The 17,841-nt window shown below is 41.8% G+C and overlaps 1 protein-coding gene across 2 annotated transcripts in view; it reads left to right on the top strand.

The window, feature by feature from the left end:
- The first annotated feature begins 4,670 nt into the window (after positions 1–4,670).
- SKIP16 (SKP1/ASK-interacting protein 16) overlaps positions 4,671–17,841 on the top strand; it is a 39,004-nt gene continuing 25,833 nt past the window's right edge. For both annotated transcript variants that reach the window (XM_087390661.1, XM_087390660.1), the window contains exon 1: positions 4,671–4,984. In XM_087390661.1, the coding sequence (XP_087246787.1) occupies positions 4,772–4,984 (213 nt within the window). In that variant the 5' untranslated portion in view covers positions 4,671–4,771. The remainder of the gene's footprint in view (positions 4,985–17,841) is intronic.

Below are 17,841 nucleotides of genomic sequence, written 5' to 3' on the forward strand. Positions count from 1 at the left end.
TGGGGGGGGGCACATGTGGCTCATGCCACAAGTTGGGGTGAGGGGCATGTTGCATGGGGGACATGTGGCTCATGCCACATGTTTGGGGGGGGGAGCGGGGGGGCACATGTGGCTCATGCCACATGTTGGGGGGTCAGAGGGCACATGTGGCTCAAGCCACATGTTCAGGGGGGAGGGCACATGTGGCTTGAGCCACATGTGTCTCCCCTTTATTTATCCCCCCTCCCCCACGCCTTCCCCCCCCTCTTCCTTTCCCCTCACCCTCTCCCCTCCCCTCCCTCCCTCTCCCCACATGTGGTGCATGCTGCATGTGGGGGGTCTCCCCCACATGTGGGTGTTCTTTTTTGGGTAAATTGTTTAATTTGCAAACTTTTGTTGATTTTTTAAATAAACATTTTTTTAATATAAATATTTTTTGGGAGAAATTTCTTTTATTAAAAAATCAAAATTCTGGGAAAAGAATTTGTAAATTTATTTTTTGGGGAAATTTTGCAATTTTTTGGATTAATTTTGGATATTTTTATAATATAAATCAAACTTTTGCTCTTTTTTGGGTAAATTTTTGAATTTGCAAAACTTATGTTGATTTTTTTAAAAACACTTTTTGAAAATATATAATTTTTTTGGGGGAATTTTGTTTTGAGAAATTTCTATTTTAAATTTTGGATTTTGGATTTTTAATTTAAAAAACTAAAACTTCAAAATTTTTTGGGTTGTTCATTGGAAATTTTCATAATATATCTCAAATTTATAAGATATATATATAATAAAAAGCTCCCTCCTCTACATGCATTTTTTGGTTCCAATTGGATTCCCCTGGTGATAGTAGTAGGGGGAAAAGCCCCAAATAGCTTGGCAAGTCTTATCGACCCATCGATCAAAGATACGGGGGTTTACCCATGCCGTTTCCGCTAGAAAACTCTTGGGTTCCCTCCCCTCGTCTCCGCCTGGAGTCAAATTCTCAGGGGTTGACTTGAGGCACTCATGAGCCGCCTGAATGACACTGGGGTCACTCGCAACGCAACAAACGTTTGAATATTCCCTTGGCTCATTCCTAACCCATTGAATTACCCTTCGATGAAAGCTTTTGCTTCCCTTAACCTCACATAAAGTTGGTTGAAATAAACGGGCATCTAATTGCAATTGAAAAAGACCCGGTGTATTTTTAGACCAAGAAGGTGTATATGTACACCATCTCTCCAAGAGAACAAGTCATCTTGATATACTTAGGACTTTGGTTCAAAACTATCTGGTGTGGATCAAAGTGTAATTATTCGGTTAATCATAGAAGGTATTTTTGTAAGCGTATCTAGTATAATTCGATTCTCTCACTAAATTTTGGGTTTCAAGGTTTGCTACAAAAATTGCCAATGGTTACTTTATGCAAGTGGGTGTGAAGTTTCAACCAATATTGCAATATTTGTTTTGAGGTCTGTGGAAAAAAACATATCCTATCCTTATTGGGCCATTCACATGACCTTCACACTTTGCAATTTCAACCTTCATTGTAATTGCATTTCATAAAATGAGATTGGATCACAAAAGGAAGAATACTTCTAGAATGAAATCGCAAATCTTGAAAGCAAGTCAAGCTATAACAAGAGGTTGTGGAGCCAAATAACTTTGCATACACTATTTGTAGTTGCTCATTATTTAGCTTCAACTAAGGTTAGTGCCACTATTAGTTTCTTGTGTTTTGCCAAGAGATTTCTACTAAAACAAGTGAGAGAAAAAAAGCCCACTTGTTAGCTTTTTGTTAGTAATATTTGTACTCTATTATGCTTGGAAGCATGTCTAGAATCCAAACTACTAAAAAATGCATCAATTCTTTCTTTTTTTTCATTGTTTATTTAAATAACTCAATCCTTGTGTTCCATTGCCTTGCTGCTTGCTTCAAGCCACAAAGGGATATCTTGAGTTTGCATTTGAAATGCTCTTTGCCTATGACTAGATAGCCTTAGGTTGATCCATAGATCTCTCCATCAATGTAACCATTTAAGAAAGCAATGCTTTGAAAATAATTCTCCACATTAGTTAGCTCTATTGCCAAAGTAAAAGTTTCTTCAAAGTCATTTCCATACTCCTATACATGACTTTTAGCCATAAGCATAGCTTTATATTGTCTATCTATTCATCAGACATGAGCTCAACTTAATCAACCCACTTGCAACCAATACCATGGCTATCTATAAACTATTCTTCAATTGTCAAAGTTTTGTTGTCCCTAGTGGCCTTGTATTTTCTTGGCCAATTTGGGTCTTGTGCAACTTCTAGATAGATTATAAGCTCATTTGGTGTCCATCACCTTGCATCACATTTGCCATGACTCTAAAATTTGTAGTACAAGTCCATTTGTTAGGGACTTTCTTTTCATGGGTTAATCTCCTATACATGACTTTTAGCCATAAGCGAAGTTTTATATTGTCTATCTATCCATCATATATGAGCTCAACTCAATCAACCCACTTGCAACCAATATCATGGCTATCTATAAACTATTCTTCAATTGTCAAAGTTTTGTTGTCCCTATTGGCCTTGCATTTTTCATTGCTAATTTGGGTCTTGTGCAACTTCTAGATAGATTATAAGCTCATTTGGTGTCCATCACCTTGCATCACATCTGCCATGACTCTAAAATTTGTATTACAAGTCCATTTGTTAGAGACTTTGTTTTCATGGGTTAATCTCTGGATATTTTATGGCCATCTATAGACGATTCTTCAATTGCCAAAGTTTGTGGTCTTGTAATTTCGTTTCCAATTTGAGGCTTGTGCAACTTCTAAATAGAGTATAAGCTCATTTGATGCCCATCACATTTGCCATGACTTAAAAACTTGTAGTACAAGTTTTTTAGAAACTTTCTTTTCATGCATTCATCTTTGGGAGCTATGTATAATAATTAATGCTCACTTCAACAATTTAATAATAGCTTTGTCTTTTCTTGCGTTTTCGCTTGCACTTGAGTTGGTGCTTAAGTTGTATAGTAGCTTATTAATGCTCTAATCATCCATTTAGGCCTCCTAATCAATATTCATGAAAAATCAAGGTCTAATGTGAGAGGAATGGCAAAATATGGAAATAACCTTCAAACTTAAAAATTAAAGGTTTTAAACCTTGCAAATTTGAAGCCAGTTTCGCTATTTTTTTGCTAAAAACTTGCACAATTCAATAAGAACTTTTAACATTTTAGTTTTTTGTATCTATTCACAAAAATGTTTTTTGGTGAGCATTGCTCCTAAGAGGCCACCCGCATGCCCCAATTTCCTAGGATGCACGCCCTCTTGTTGAAACTATTGTTCTCTGTCCCCATATTCGGCTTGATAACCCGTTGCTGCCTATGAGGCAAACTGTATGTGGAGACTTTGCACTCCCTTCCCTGTGATAGGTAGTTGTGTGTTGAAACTGTGCCAGCAAATCTGTGGTAGAGGTGATGGGGGCATTGAAGGACCTTGAAGGAGGCCTGGAGGGTATCCCAGAGCACCCTCGAGACCCTCTTTCAAAGGAGGAGCAAGGGAAGAGGCCCCAATCATTACCTATGGGGCAGCCTCATTGAATGCAGTGCCCCCTTCGGAAGCTCCTATGCGCTAATGAAAACTCTCGAGAATCGCACATTGGTATGGGGGGGGGTGGAAGTAGCTTCTGACCCACCTGATCCTTTGATACGGTTCGTCGTCTTCTTCTTCGTCTTCCTGTTGGCTATCTTCATCCATCTGGCGATCTTTTCCATCGCAGCGACTCAACTTCATTATGTGGCATACGACTCGGTAGTCTGGTGGTTGAGACGGGTGCATGTATATGGGGTGTACGTGAGTTCGACCCCTGACTGCCTACTAATTGAGGGCGATGTGCCCCTTGAAAGGGTCCTAAGGGATGTTTTTGGTTAGTGAGTTGCTAATTAGGTTCATAGTTTTGAAATTAGTTCATTTGGTCAATTTGACCATGCAAATTGTGGTTAGTATGAGGTTTAAGTGTGGGTTAGTAGTAGTTTAAGGGCTTCTAAAGTGTTTAGGGTTTAAGGTTTTTGTTTGCTTGTGGAGGTCCTACATGTTCTTGTCTTTTGTTTGTCCTCTTGTGGAGATCCTAAATGCTTGTCTTTTGTTAGGTGTTTCTCTTTAAAGATGGAGGCTCTCTTTGTCTTTTATATGACACCAACTTTATATTACTCTTGAATAGGCACGTCCCCACTTTTATTTAATGGTCCATCCACCACACACACGCACCTCTTTCACCGCTTTTCTCTCCTCTCTTTCATTCCTTCACCTTTGCTTGCTTTTTCTCTTTTCCTTTCCTTCCAAGTTACACCTATCGTTTCCTTTTTACAAGTTATTGGTAATATTTATCGAGCTACTTTACACTTAGATCTATAATGATACTCCAAAAGGCAGGGCAGTAGTGGGATCCCCATCGTGTTAAAAAGAAAGTGTATTAAAAAAGATGAATTTCATTCATGTGGCCTCCCCAGAGAGAAGAAGAAGAACGAGAGAGAGAGAGAGAGAGAGAGAGAGAGAGAGAGAGAAGGGAGAGGGGCAGACGGAGTCACTGAATGCATGCATTGAAAGCCCTACTAGCCTAAAAGCAATTCAATGGAGCATATGTGGACCAATCACCTTAAAATAAAAAGAAAGTCTTTAAAGAATACCTATATTTTCTTTCTTATCAGATGCGGGAGGCCAAAAAGAAATTTCCTTTGAGCCAAAAGGAATGTACACGAAGGTTTTCAAGAGCCAAACTAAAAGGGAACGATAAGTGAAAGGCTGGTTGAGTTAGGGCGATGCCGCTCTCAGTTGAGCAAGATTTGCCCGAGTTTGTTCTTCACTCCATCTTGCGAAAACTCGAGGCCCATGAGATCGCTCGATTGGCTTGCGTTGCTCGCCGCTGGCACGTCCTTGCCTCCGACGATTCTGTCTGGAAAGATTTGTGTCTCAGTCGCTTCGATCTTTCCACCCCTTTCGATCACCATGGACATCCTTGCTCCTCCTTCCAGGTCTGCCCTTTTTTTTCCCCAGATTTTAATGTCTTTAAAATAGGTTTCCATAATGTTTTCAATTTATGCAAGCGTCCCTTTCCAGCGTTCTATGTGGCGTCTGGAACAACGGCATTGTTTTATCTACCCTGGCTAACATGCCAGCTGGTCTCTTCAATAACTCAAATTTTCGATAACATACTATGAAAGTAAAAATAGCCTTTTGAATTAGCTGCAGTAGACCCCAATTCTCTTGAGACACTGCAGCCTACACAGAACAGGCATGGCATGGGTAGTTATTAGGCTAGGATTGACCTGAAAGATGATGTACGCAACAGGGCGTGCAACAGTCGTTCAAATTCTACGAAGAGAGAGGTGTCCATTCATGATTTTCAACAGTTAAGGCATATGTCCCCAAAGGAAGTTCTAGATGAGGTTTCTTCAAATATATTTACCCAAGAAAGGTTAAACTTCCTTAAAGGATTTTCAGATAGTACAATTGCCTAGTCAGCTTCCACTAGAAAGGCCTAAAGAGTTCACCCAATAGACCTCGATACCGAGTTAGTCAAACTGAACAAGATGAGATCTTCAAGCAAGTTTAAGAGCTTTTAGAGAAACGCTTGATTGGACCTACTAGTTCTTCCTTTTGCTCCCTTCTCTTGCTCATCCTCAAGAAAGATGGATCCTTTAGGATGTTGCTTTGATTAAGACAATAAAAAAGTGTTTCCCTTTTCCTCCAATAGATGACATTTTTGATCGTCTAGGAGGATCTTTATTTTCAGCCGTATAGACACTAAGAGTATCTATCCTTAGATCGAGTGGTACTTAAAGAAGGGTGCATTCTTGTCAGAGTCGTGTTATGGTGGGAAGCGCAATTTTTAGTGAATTACTTAATAAACTTATAATTTCAAATAGCCATGCAAACTGAAAATAGCATTCACATACATATCATTCAAGACTTACATAGTGTAATAGGGAGATAGCCTAACTCACTTTCTCTCCTGCTCACTACTGCATGAACTGATAGAATAATGCACTCAAAACACAAGTGGAACTGTGGAGTGAGTGTGAGAGTCCGAGGGAGGAAATTACAATAGGCCTCCAAAGAGGGAAATAATAATTGAAAGAATGTCTTGCCCAAAGGGCTGAATATAACTGCAAATAACTGAAAGGTCTAAGTATCGTATGGAGGGGATGAACCCTCACTACTGTGTGCTGATGGAGACAAGGGACTGCTCTGATGCATAATCCTAATTGCTGCTCTCCAGACTAAACCGGGCCTATAGAGGAACCTGTTGATGCCCAAGGATGGGGGCAGATCTGCTGCTGACTGTCCTGGGCCTGAATTGCTTGCTGATCCCTGTCGTGATTGCTGAGAACTAAGGCCCCAAACAGCCTTGGAAGTGGATGAGTGAATGAGAGTTAAGGGGCTGCCTTTTATAGGCCTCCTTGGGTCCTGAAACTGGCCGACCAGGCTGAAACCCCACCGAGCAGCCTGCTGCTGATGGCCGACCTACACCGATCAGGCTGTGGCACCCCTGATTGCCACGTGGCATGGACGTGGTGTCGTGACTGCTTCTGCTAACTGTGCAGGCTGACGTTGCCTGCCTGTGTGGCTGGGTGACCTGGCTGCTTGTGTGGCAGTTGGCTGATGTGGCCGTCCACGTGGACCTGTTGTCTTGGTTGCTTGTGTGGCAGCTGACGTGGTCGGATCTGTTGCGAGCGTGTCCACAGCATGAGGATGCATGTGACACGTTGAGATTAGGGTTTAGAAAGAAAAGACACTAGCACCTGATGGATGTGAATGAGGTGCACCTCAAACCAAGGATAAACTTGGTACATATCTAAATTCCAATGATGCAAGGCTTCGATTACAATAGCAATTCAGATCCTTGGACAAAACCCAAGGAAGCGTAGAAGTCATAAAACATATAATCAAAATTGCAATGATCTTTCTTGTGGAGGAGTCCGAAATATATGTGCTAAAATAACAAAAAGTAGCCACTGGAAGTCCTTGGACGTGTTCAGGTGTAGAAGAGCCCCCAAATTCTCTAAGTAAAGTCCAATCTCAGCAAACATCAAGGCTGAGATTATACAATTATGGTATGGATTCTTCCGAGGTCATGCTACCTCAGCTAGAGCGTAACATTCCTTCCCTCTTCAGACATCAGCATCCTCTCTTGTGAGAGTGCAACGGAAAATGAACAACAAAGAGAGAGCACTTATGACAAGAACTATGCTGCACCTGACCAAGCAGGTCAGGTCTACTGCCCAAGGGGTGGCATGGTTGGCCCCCCATGCTGGCCTAGACTGATAGGTATTGTAATTTGTGGCAGCAAAAGAGGTCCTATGGGACCCTGAACAATGGTGTACTGTTCCGCACCATTGTGCACCCTCCACTGCATGATGACAGCCCCCTGGCGCTGCACCTCCTAGTACCCAGAATAGGTTGGAACCTCGAGGAATCCATGGTAGACAGGTACATAGCCATGCCCCCTCCTACTCTAGCCTCACATAGGGCGGGCACACCCACAGCAAAGGCCCTCACTCAGCTACAAGCAAGGGATCCTAACTCTAACATCTTTGAGGCTCTGCAAGAGCAGAAATCATTGAGTGGAACTGCAAAAAGCAGCAAAAAGCTGAAATTGGGATTTTGGAACAGGGCCACTTTCCAAAAACGATTTTGTTTTTGGGCATGGAAAGCAGGGGAGAAACAGAATCGTGGCCTAGTGTAATAGAACTTCTTAGCTAGATTGAATGTGAATAAACTTCATGGTTTTGGGGAAGGTTCTATCAGATGGTCTAATTTTAAGTTCATATTGGTTAGGACACATTATACAAATAACAATATAAGGATTCTTAATAAATTAAGATGTCTTAAGAGGAAACATCTTGTAACCTTCAATCTCTTAGTCCTATTCATACCTTCAAGGAATCTATGTTATCTACTTATTCATAGTAGTAGTCTGCTTTGTGTAGGTCAGACTTAGCATACTGCTTTGCTCTGTTTTCAAGAGCATGTTAGGGAAGCTAAGAAAGTTCATAAAAACGATTCTTTGATTGGAGATTTGAGATCTTTATATGCAGCAACGGCAAAATCTGGTTTTGGATCCTTTCGTTTTTTTCCTATTGAGCATATAGAAGCTGAATTTGCTAACTTGAAAGAAATTTCCAAGGCAGTGAGGCCTATGTAAAGTTCTCATCCAAAAAAGTTATTGACCTTCTTTCCTAGAGGTTTTAATTTAGAAGGGAGCCGGTTCATTATAACAGTAAAAAGGCTAGTCAATAGATCATTCTGGTTTGGAGAACTCATCCAAAGACTAAGAACGTTTCTCCTTATCGTCATAATCATACTCAAATGTGGAAGCCAAAAGTAAATCTTGTTACTTCTTCCCATTCCCCTAAGGATATTAGAAATGCGGCATCTACTTCTAGATGGATGCATCATGTTTCTTGTGATTCCCCTATTAGAAACATTGCATCTACTTCTAGACTGATAGATCATGTTTCTTGGGGTTCTCCTTACTCCTCAACCGGAGGGTTTTCACCGATAGAGACTATAAGAGAAGGTTACAGTATTTGGATTGACTTATTCAGGTATATTTTTTGTAAAGCTTTTTGGAAGATATAATATTAAGGTTATGTTTAAACTTCTATATACTTTAGAAAACTTATCTCGTCAAGATATTTTTTGTGGACCACCAAGCATTGTTGTACTTGATCAACAAAATAGTAATACAAGGACGATTGGTGCGATGGATGTTGTTGCTTCAAAAATTCAACTTCAAGATTATTCATAAGCCAAAGAAATCCCATGCAGGGGCAACTATTTCTCAAGGTTGTCTGGCTTAGATGCAAACCAAGGAGTCACTACTGGGCGTAGAGATGTACATGTATTTGCTTGGATTTTTTCGAGCCAAAATACGATGAATTGTTGCCATTTCTATACAATGTACATTTCTCAAGCACATGCCTTTAGACAAGTGCAGGCAACTGGCTTTGAAGGCCTTGATGGATATTGATTCAAATCAGTGATGCATGTAGTGCAATTACTTGATTATTCTCACAACGAAATTCAGACTTGAAGAAGAAAGACAGCAGAGATATTCGACAATTCACACCACAAGATACTTCTATTCATACTTCTCCTCGTGGTCAATAGTAGCACGTAAGCCTCCCGTCCCTCATTATGAGGAGAGTCCAAGAGTCATGTGCCCTCCCTAGAACCATGGAGGTCGACTCTCATCACCGTCCTGAAGACTAATGGAAAGAAGGTGATCGCCCTGGAGAGTACTAAAGCAAGGCAATCACCTTCGAAGGTGATTGCATGCAAGAGGTCCATGTGGACTCTCAAGCCCTAACTACTCTCTAACCTAACAATCCCGCCCTCAACCGAAATGAGGGAAGAGTTGATATTGAGAACAACATCAACCAAACATAGACCTACATCAAATATAGATTGCTCACAAAGAGCTACATCAACAATGACGAGATAACATGCTCACAACAAATGTGCCTCAAAATAGCGTTCACAGAGAACTTAGTAGCTCACAAAGAGCTAAAAATGTAGGACTTGTTCACAAAGAACATAAAATCTGACTGCTCACGAAGAGATCGACCAGTGCTTTGTCTTTACTATTCTTTGTCTTTAGAACCTCATCTCGTTTCTTTGCATAGCAAAACTTTTCTATATGACCATCTTTGCCACAGTAGGAGCATTTGCGAGTGTCACGAGTAGCTCGCTTCTTCTTGTCATTGACCAAATAAGCTCTAGAATCATAGATGGTTGAACAATGACGTTTTTCCTCACTTAAGATGATCCCCACACAGTCGAGGAACTCTAGATCATTATCCAGGCGCAAGATAGAGATATTCGACAATTCACACCACAAGATACTTCTATTCATTAACAACTAAAGCGCATCCCTACTGGGCTTGTTGCTCATTACAAAGCATCAAAGATAACCACAAAGGTTCTGCCACAAAGGCTCACACAACACACACTACAACTGTCGAAGCATTAGATAGACCGTCTCATGACACTGCTTCTCGTGTTCACGAGCAGCACGTAAGCCTCCCGTCCCTGACTGTGTAGAGAGTCCAAGAGTCATGTGCCCTCCCTAGAACCGTGGAGGTCGACTCTCATCACCGTCCTGGAGACTAATGGAAAGAAGGCGACTGCCCTAGAGAGTACTAGAGCAAGGCAATCACCTTCTATGTAGGTGATTGCATGCAAGAGGTCCACGTGGACTCTCAAGCCCTAACTACTCTCTAACCTCATGAGGATGAAGCCCAATTATCCTAACAGGCCTGAAAGTGTAGTTTAATTGGTGGTCAGCTCTCAAGGAGTAGATGGAAAGAAATCAACATTGCTTTTAGTGGGAAGTATCACTAGAGAAGTTTTTAAAGTTTCAAGTTCTTGGCCTTAAAAGCACTCCCATTCTTAAGAAAAGAGCTTATGATTGCTATATTTACTTCTCCTAGTCTTGATAAGGTATGTTTAGGTTCTATATTGAAGTCACTGCAAGTTATGAGTGCTCTTCCTCATTGGGTCATAAGAGTTTGGAAGATTCTGTGAGTGCTTGGAAATATGTGAAAACATTAGGACAAGAGGCCTTCAATTATGCAACATTGGTAGAAATCTTACAATGCATGGAAAGCTAGCCTTTCTTAGTAACCCTTGTTGTTATACTAGTAAAAAGTTAGCGTCTTTCATTGATAGTTCTTTAGGACATGTTGTTACTGCTGATACCTTCTGTCCTTCCTTTTGCCTTTTTAAGGGATCTTTTCTTAAAAGCCACAAAAATTCAACTTTCTTCCTCTAAGGATTAATGCCCAATAAAAGCCATAGAGAAAGGACCCTCAGATTTTACTATTCAAGTAGAAGAATAATCTTTAGGGGTTATATTCTAGTCTTATGAAGGTGTGTGTGTGCGTGTGTGTTTAGTGTAACAAAACTTCTACTACTCGTTCCTAGTAGTAACTAGCTAGGGAAAACCAGAGAAACCAGTTAGCAGGCATAATAAAAATTTGAAAGAAAGAAAAATCTTGTTAGGAAGAGAACATGGGATCCAGGCAGCTCCCATGATGTTTGCTAGCCAAAGCTAGATTTGTTGGAAAGGTCACCTCCCCATCTGTAAGCCCCCATATGAGGAGAGCGTGGGGGAGGAAGACCTAGGACAGGATGTGCCCAAGAGAAAAGAAAAAGATGCCACATGGGCAGCACCTCACATCAAAGAAGAGAGAGATCATGTACCTGGAGGCAGGGGCAGCATGCCTTGGATCTGCCCTGGCAAGAGGATTCTGATGAGCAGCAAGATGGCGGGGTATCCCAGGGTATAGAAGCCTACATGGCAAGCTATTGGGCAAGGTTTGTGGGCAGGCACATGCCCTGCAACATGCTCTGGATATGGTGCAATGAAGGCAGGTGTGCAGTAGCAGGGTTGGCCTGCGTAGAGAGGCTGGTTGGGCTGGGTATAGCCAGCCAACCAGGCCTGGTTATGGGCTAGCCCCTGCATAAGCAAATAAGGCAGTACCCTGCCCTTTATATAGGGCTAGCAGGCTGGTCGGCTGGCCAACCAAAGTCGGCTAGCACACAGCCCTAAAAGGGCAGCCCACAGCTCCATAAATGGGGAGCTGTGGGGTCGGTTGGTGGACAGACAAAGTCAGCCAGGAGGCCCCTTCAAGTCGGTCAGTTTTGAGCCCCTTTGGGGCCTGTAAAAGGAGCCCTTTGGCAGGGCATTCATTCATCCAACAGTTCAGCCGAAACAGGAGCAGCCTGAAGCCACTCCCTTGGGCCTCATACTGGAGGTGAAGGAGAGTTGAAGCTGTGCTACAGACTGAGCTTTCTAGGGGCTGAACCTTGGCTGTCTTCTCGGGCAGCAAGGTGTTGTGATCTGGACGGAGAGTCTACATACGCTCGAGGTGGAGCACACGGGCTCAAGTCTAGAGATATTCGGCAGATAGTACAATTACGTGGCGGTAAGATCAAAGGACCACACTCTGGTGGGACTTTGGATCTATCTCTCTTTTATATTGTGCCCATAGCTCTGGACGGAAATATATATTCTTTTGTAGCTTCTATATCTGGCTGGATCATTGTCTATTGATGAGTCTGCACATCTATGTGATGCACATAAGTTTAAGAAGTTTGTGATTCCACTCCCCACACACACTGTGTGAGCTCTTGGGCTATTCTATCAGTCTTCCGCTGTGCGTACCCTCTGTTGGTTGATTTCTAACATGATTCAATCTTTCTTGCATTTGGAGCCATTCAAGGCTGATGCTTGAAAGTACCAAACAGTTATGGATTCAAAAGTGTAATAACTTGAATGATCCTGCAAGTGCAGTTGAAGCCCCTTTTATAGGCTTATGGAAGTGGGCCAGCACTCAATTGTATGTGGAGTTATTGAACAAGGGTGCCATGTGGCATGGCCTCATGAAAACTACTGTATGTACAAAAACACTGAAGCGGCAACAACTTTTGTGACCCTTTTATAAACTTATAGGGCCTATTTTTTAACTGAGTACTAAAGTGAACTTTACAACTGTTATGGATACATTTGCAGCAAGTAGTCATGTTGAATCGAGGAAAGAAGTAAGTACGAAGTTTTTGGCAGGTGAGCGAGGGTCAGCTTTGTGGGGCAAGAGGCTTGGACAGATTGCAATTGGCCTAGAAGGTAGAAAAGCTGCTGTGATTTACTGTCCAGTTCTTGAATAAGCACGCTGATTTACTTTGCACGGGCCTGGATCGCAGTGAACTGCTCCTTGGCGAAATGGCCATCATGGAAGAGGGTGGTTGGAGGATGCACATGCGTTGGAAGAGAGGGAACAAGGAGGAGAAGGGCTGATGACGCTTGTGCGAAGAGGGAGCAGGCTGAACTCAAATTGGCTAGGAGAACAGTCATTCAATAAAGAGAGGGGAGACCCTTAAGCAGAAGTATAAGGTCTAATAATAGAAGGGCTGAAGAGGAGAGGAAAGGCAAGTAAAGCTAAAAGATGAAAAGCGGAATGGTTAAAAGCTAAATAAAAAGCGGACTGTTACCTGGAATCTTATTAATAATCTTTACTCTTTGTAATAAAATTTGCCCCATGACCCCTCTACCCATGCACACAATGAATGACACATGTAGGCGTATAACAAATACAATCCTAGGCTTGCCAGGTTCATATCTTGACTTAGGCAACTCAGACTTTACTTAAACTGACACAATCTGGAGGTGCTCTAACGAGTGTGCATGTGAGTGATCAAGGTGCAAATTACTATACTCATGGATTTAGGGGTTTGAACATCACATCCACCTCATGGTAAAAGTTACGTGATCTTGATCAGTCTCGATTAAAGCCAAGCATCATTGACCAACACACCAAAGCTCACCCCCAAAGCACAGTCTGAAATTGTCAGGAAGAATAAGGGTATTGTAGACTCTAGGGGTTTTAGGAAACCCTTGTGGATGTGGGAAGTGTCATCAATCTTGCATGGCATGTTATCAAGTAGAGGGTGATCTGGTAAGGAAGAGTCAATCGACTTGTAACTTTAATGATGTGATGTCCACCCCATGCGCTAGCTCTCAACATCCTGTCATTTGATGTGAGTATCATGGATATTGAAGATCATCACCATACTGCAAATGGTGTAACCATGCTGAAGATGTCAGTGTCTTATTAGAGATGATAAAGTCGTAGTGAAGATGACAAAGATCACATTGAAGATGATATGGTCGTATTGAAGGTGACAAGATATAGTCACACTGAAGGGACAAGGCCATGCTAGGGCTCTACTAAAGATAGCATGCATGGTGATCAGCTAATGATAAATGGTAACCACTAATTTGATGATGATATCTACACGGATTAGATGATAATCGACCGTGGTGTGAAGTCTTAAACTCACAAAAGTGGTTAGTAACATGTGCTCATAGGAAAAGAATTAAACGGAAGTGGAACATACATAAATGTAGCCCATAAATATTTAGGTCTATCTGTAATTCCGAACAACTTTGGGACTTCATAAATGCTTAGTAATGCCTTTTGGCCTTACTAATGCCCAAATACTTTAAACAGGCTGATGGAATGCTATCGAGAATTTGTAGGAGTCTTCTTCAATGACATTCTATTTTTAGATAATTGTATTTAAATTTTTATTAGAAAATGCTCTTCTGAGTACATACAGGAGATGACTAACTCTAACACCCCCCCTCTTAGCTCCTGGACGTAGAGTCAACCTCGGGGAGCTGGAAGGTGCACTCAGCAGCAGCTAAGGAGGGTTCTTGGGCTTTATTATTGGCTTCCGTATCATACAGCATCATTCACCTGTGGAGGTGCCGCCTTCGGGGCTTTATCTTTACCTCGATGCGATCTACCGGGACCACTTAGGAACACAACGAGAACCCTGAGCCTCCTCCTAATGCGGGGGCTAAATATCAACTTCTAGATGAGCTTCTGGTGCTTGCTTTGGCTTAGGGGTATGAACAATAGATTGGTCCTCATAATCACTAGGATCTTGTGGCTCCTCAACCACGTAAACTGGAGCCTGCTCATCAAAGATCATGTCCTTGTTGACCACTCTCTTCTGATGATGAGGTCATACAACCTGTAACCTGTTGACAGAGAGTTGTATCCCATAAAGACAAGCTTTTGGGATTTGGAGTCGATCGTCCCCCTTTGCCTCTTAGGAATATGAACATACGCATTAGGACAATTTATGTGTCCGGATTTGAGCTCTGTGTTGGCTAGACTATGGACCCACGCGGAGTCCTAATGCCTCTGGAACGTCCAAAACTGCTGCTTTCGTCCTAGACTCTTGTGCACTCATGGGCGTTTAGCAGCCTGGCACTGTCCTGTGGCAATTAAATGTGATTGGAGCTCCTTGTGCTTGCATCTAGTTTCCCGAGTTGGTGTCTCAAGCTGATAGCTCAGGTCCCTAGCTGGGTGGCCTGTAGTCTTTGTATGCTTCTCTCCTGTGAAGTAGTCCGTGATCTCTTGTTGTCAGAGGCAATGTGGAACAACATGCCTCATAAGTCTAGGGTGTGTGCATGTGACATACACACTTTTTTTTGTGAGAAGAAATATTTTATTGCTGTAAAATAATTACATTCATAGTTACTTCAAAGTGGAGTAACTACTACTCAACTGAAAATCTCAGTATAAGCTGTATATGCATCATGATCAATCAAATGAGTCTGGCAGCAATCATAGAATGATTGCTGCAGAGATCGTTTGAAAAAAACAAAAGATGAAAAAAGAGGATCACCAAAGACTATGATTTCTGTCGATCCATAGAGTCCACAGTGCCCAGTAGCGCACCCAAACAAAAAATAAATCAAAACCTTGTCTAGCTGGATGAACTCCAAACAACCAGAAGAACCTGCCAAAAGTAACAGTAGGAAACCTTGCTCGAAGCCTCTGTCGGATGAGAGCGAGGAAATCACAAGTGTGTGGACAGTGCCAGAAGATGTGAAGCACAGATTCAGCAGAATGTAGACATCTGTGGCAAACAGCCAGAGCAATATGTCTATGCGCGAGTAACTGCCCAGATGGAAAAATGCCAAGTATGACTCGCCAAAGGAAAAGCTGTTGCCTAAGAGGGACTTTATAATGCCAAAGGAGACGCAGCTGCTTTCTCCACCACTGTAGTGAGCGATCCATATGCCAAACATAATTTGCTCTGTCAAAAATCCAAGGTGGAAATAATAACACTTTATATAGAGAGGGCACCGTGATATGTGAAAGCTTCAAAGGATGGGCTGAAGAGGAAGAAGAATGTAGAGTCCAATCCTCAAGTCTATTCTGAAGTTCCAAACGAGGTACTGGCAAGAACGGTTGGAGCATTTGTGAAATTTAATGCCAAAAAGGACGATAATGAGCTCCCAAACCATATTTGCTAGCAGCCATAGAAAAAGATAAAAGAGTGCCATCATCCTGAAGTACATCCACCACAGAAGAAATGCCTTTGAAAGAGAGAAAATAAGAACGCCTGGGTTCTTGTATGGCCAAAGGAGGGTGGAATACTTTGGACCAATAAATATTCTCAGCCCTCAAAGAATTTCCCGACAAAGAATCCCTGCCATGCCATTTCAAGTGAGATAAAATATGCTTCCAATCAAGAAGCAAACGAGAGACAAAAGAACAGCCTCTGATCTTGCCTTGAATAGAGCCAAATAGGAAATCCCACTGTGTAGGCTGCAAATGCCCAAAAGCAGAAGTATCAATATGCAATAAAAGAGAGCGGATCATGAAAGCCCAAGGCTGATCCCCTTGCATAAACTGCAACATCATTTTCCCCCTGTGAGCAAGTATATGAATTTGAATATTGAGTATGTTCAGTCTCCCATGCATCTTTGGAGAGCAGAGACGATGCATAGAGAGTAATCTGAGACTTTTCTTGCCATTTTTTGAACACCAGAAAATTTCCATGATAGCAGACATAAAGGAAACTAGATCTGCCTTAGTGAACATGATGAGAGGCAGATAGAATTGTATGTATGCTATCAGAATGGATTGCGTTATTCGCAAACGAACATGTAATGGCCAAGTTGCAAGCTTCCAATATTCATGTTTTGCCCTCAACTTTGTGAGCACCCAATCAGTTTGTTGAGAACGAGTGAGCCCCCAACCTATAGGATAGCCAAGATGTCGAATCAATTGAGAAGTTGGAACAATTTCCCCAGGCCACAAAAGACTATGCCAGTCTTTAGCATGCAACGGCAATAATTTTGATTTCTGAAAATTGACACGAAGACCAGCAGCCAAACCATATGTAGAAAGAGCCTGCATAATCATGGAGAGATCACTCCGAGTATTTTTCGGAGTAAAGAAAGAATCATCAGCATATGCTTGAGCGATCATGCTACGGCTGCCAAGAATTTCCAATCCGTGCAACATGCCAGTGTCCAAAAGGTGGTCCATATATTGAAGCATTGGATGAGTGGCTATGGCAAAAAGTAAAGCACTGAGGGGACATCCTTGCCGAACAGAACAACCAAGAGTCTAGGTTGTAGAAATATCCCATGAAAGAATGCAGGCAGCTTTACTATCTTGATATAGCTAATTGATAATCTGCTGCATTTTTGTGCCAAATCCCAGTGCCTGCATAGTTGATGAAATAAAATCCCACTTAACAGTATCAAAGGCTTTGGCAATATTAACTTGTAATAGCAAAACATCTTGCTGCATATATTTTGCATATTCGATTCCAACATAGCATTAGCAATGTTATCTGTGATATGCCTACGCGGAACAAAACCATATTACGCAGGATGCAACCCATCATGTTAATAACCTTTGAGCCGATCAACAATCATTTTGGTAGTGACTTTGTAAATGACTGGCATAAGCGTGATAGGTCTCCAATCAGCCAAAGATTTACAAATTTGCTTTTTTGGAAGGAGTTTAACAAGACCTCTCTTCCATGTGTTTGGCATTTTCTAATATTCTAGAAAAAACTCATCTGTAAGACCATCCCATCCTGGAGATTTCCATCTACCATAGGATTTGATTGCATCTGACAATTCCCTCTCAGTAAAAGGTTTCTCCAATTCCAAAGCTTGAGTAGTGGAAATAATAGGAGAAACATGCTGTAAAGGTGAATTTCTTGCAGACAGAACCTGCTGCGAGGGAGAATCTGCAGAACCAAACTGTTGAGAGAAATGATGGACACAAACAGAAGCAAGCTGTGACCGTGATGTAGTCCATGAACCATCAGGCAGAAGCACCTTGCAAATGTTTGATTTTAATATTCTGATGCAAGCTTTTAAAAAATTGTTTGGAAGAGCAGCCTTTATCTGTAAAAGCTCTTTGTCTCCCATTTAGCCAGTTTCTTGTGATCATTGATTTGAAGACAATGTCTGGCTTGGCGTAGTGTTGTTTGCTCATGCAAA

The sequence above is a fragment of the Dipteris shenzhenensis genome, chromosome 19 (assembly GCF_047967505.1).
Source record: "Dipteris shenzhenensis isolate YYH24624 ecotype China chromosome 19, Dip_SZ_1.0, whole genome shotgun sequence".
Taxonomy (NCBI): Eukaryota; Viridiplantae; Streptophyta; class Polypodiopsida; order Gleicheniales; family Dipteridaceae; genus Dipteris; species Dipteris shenzhenensis.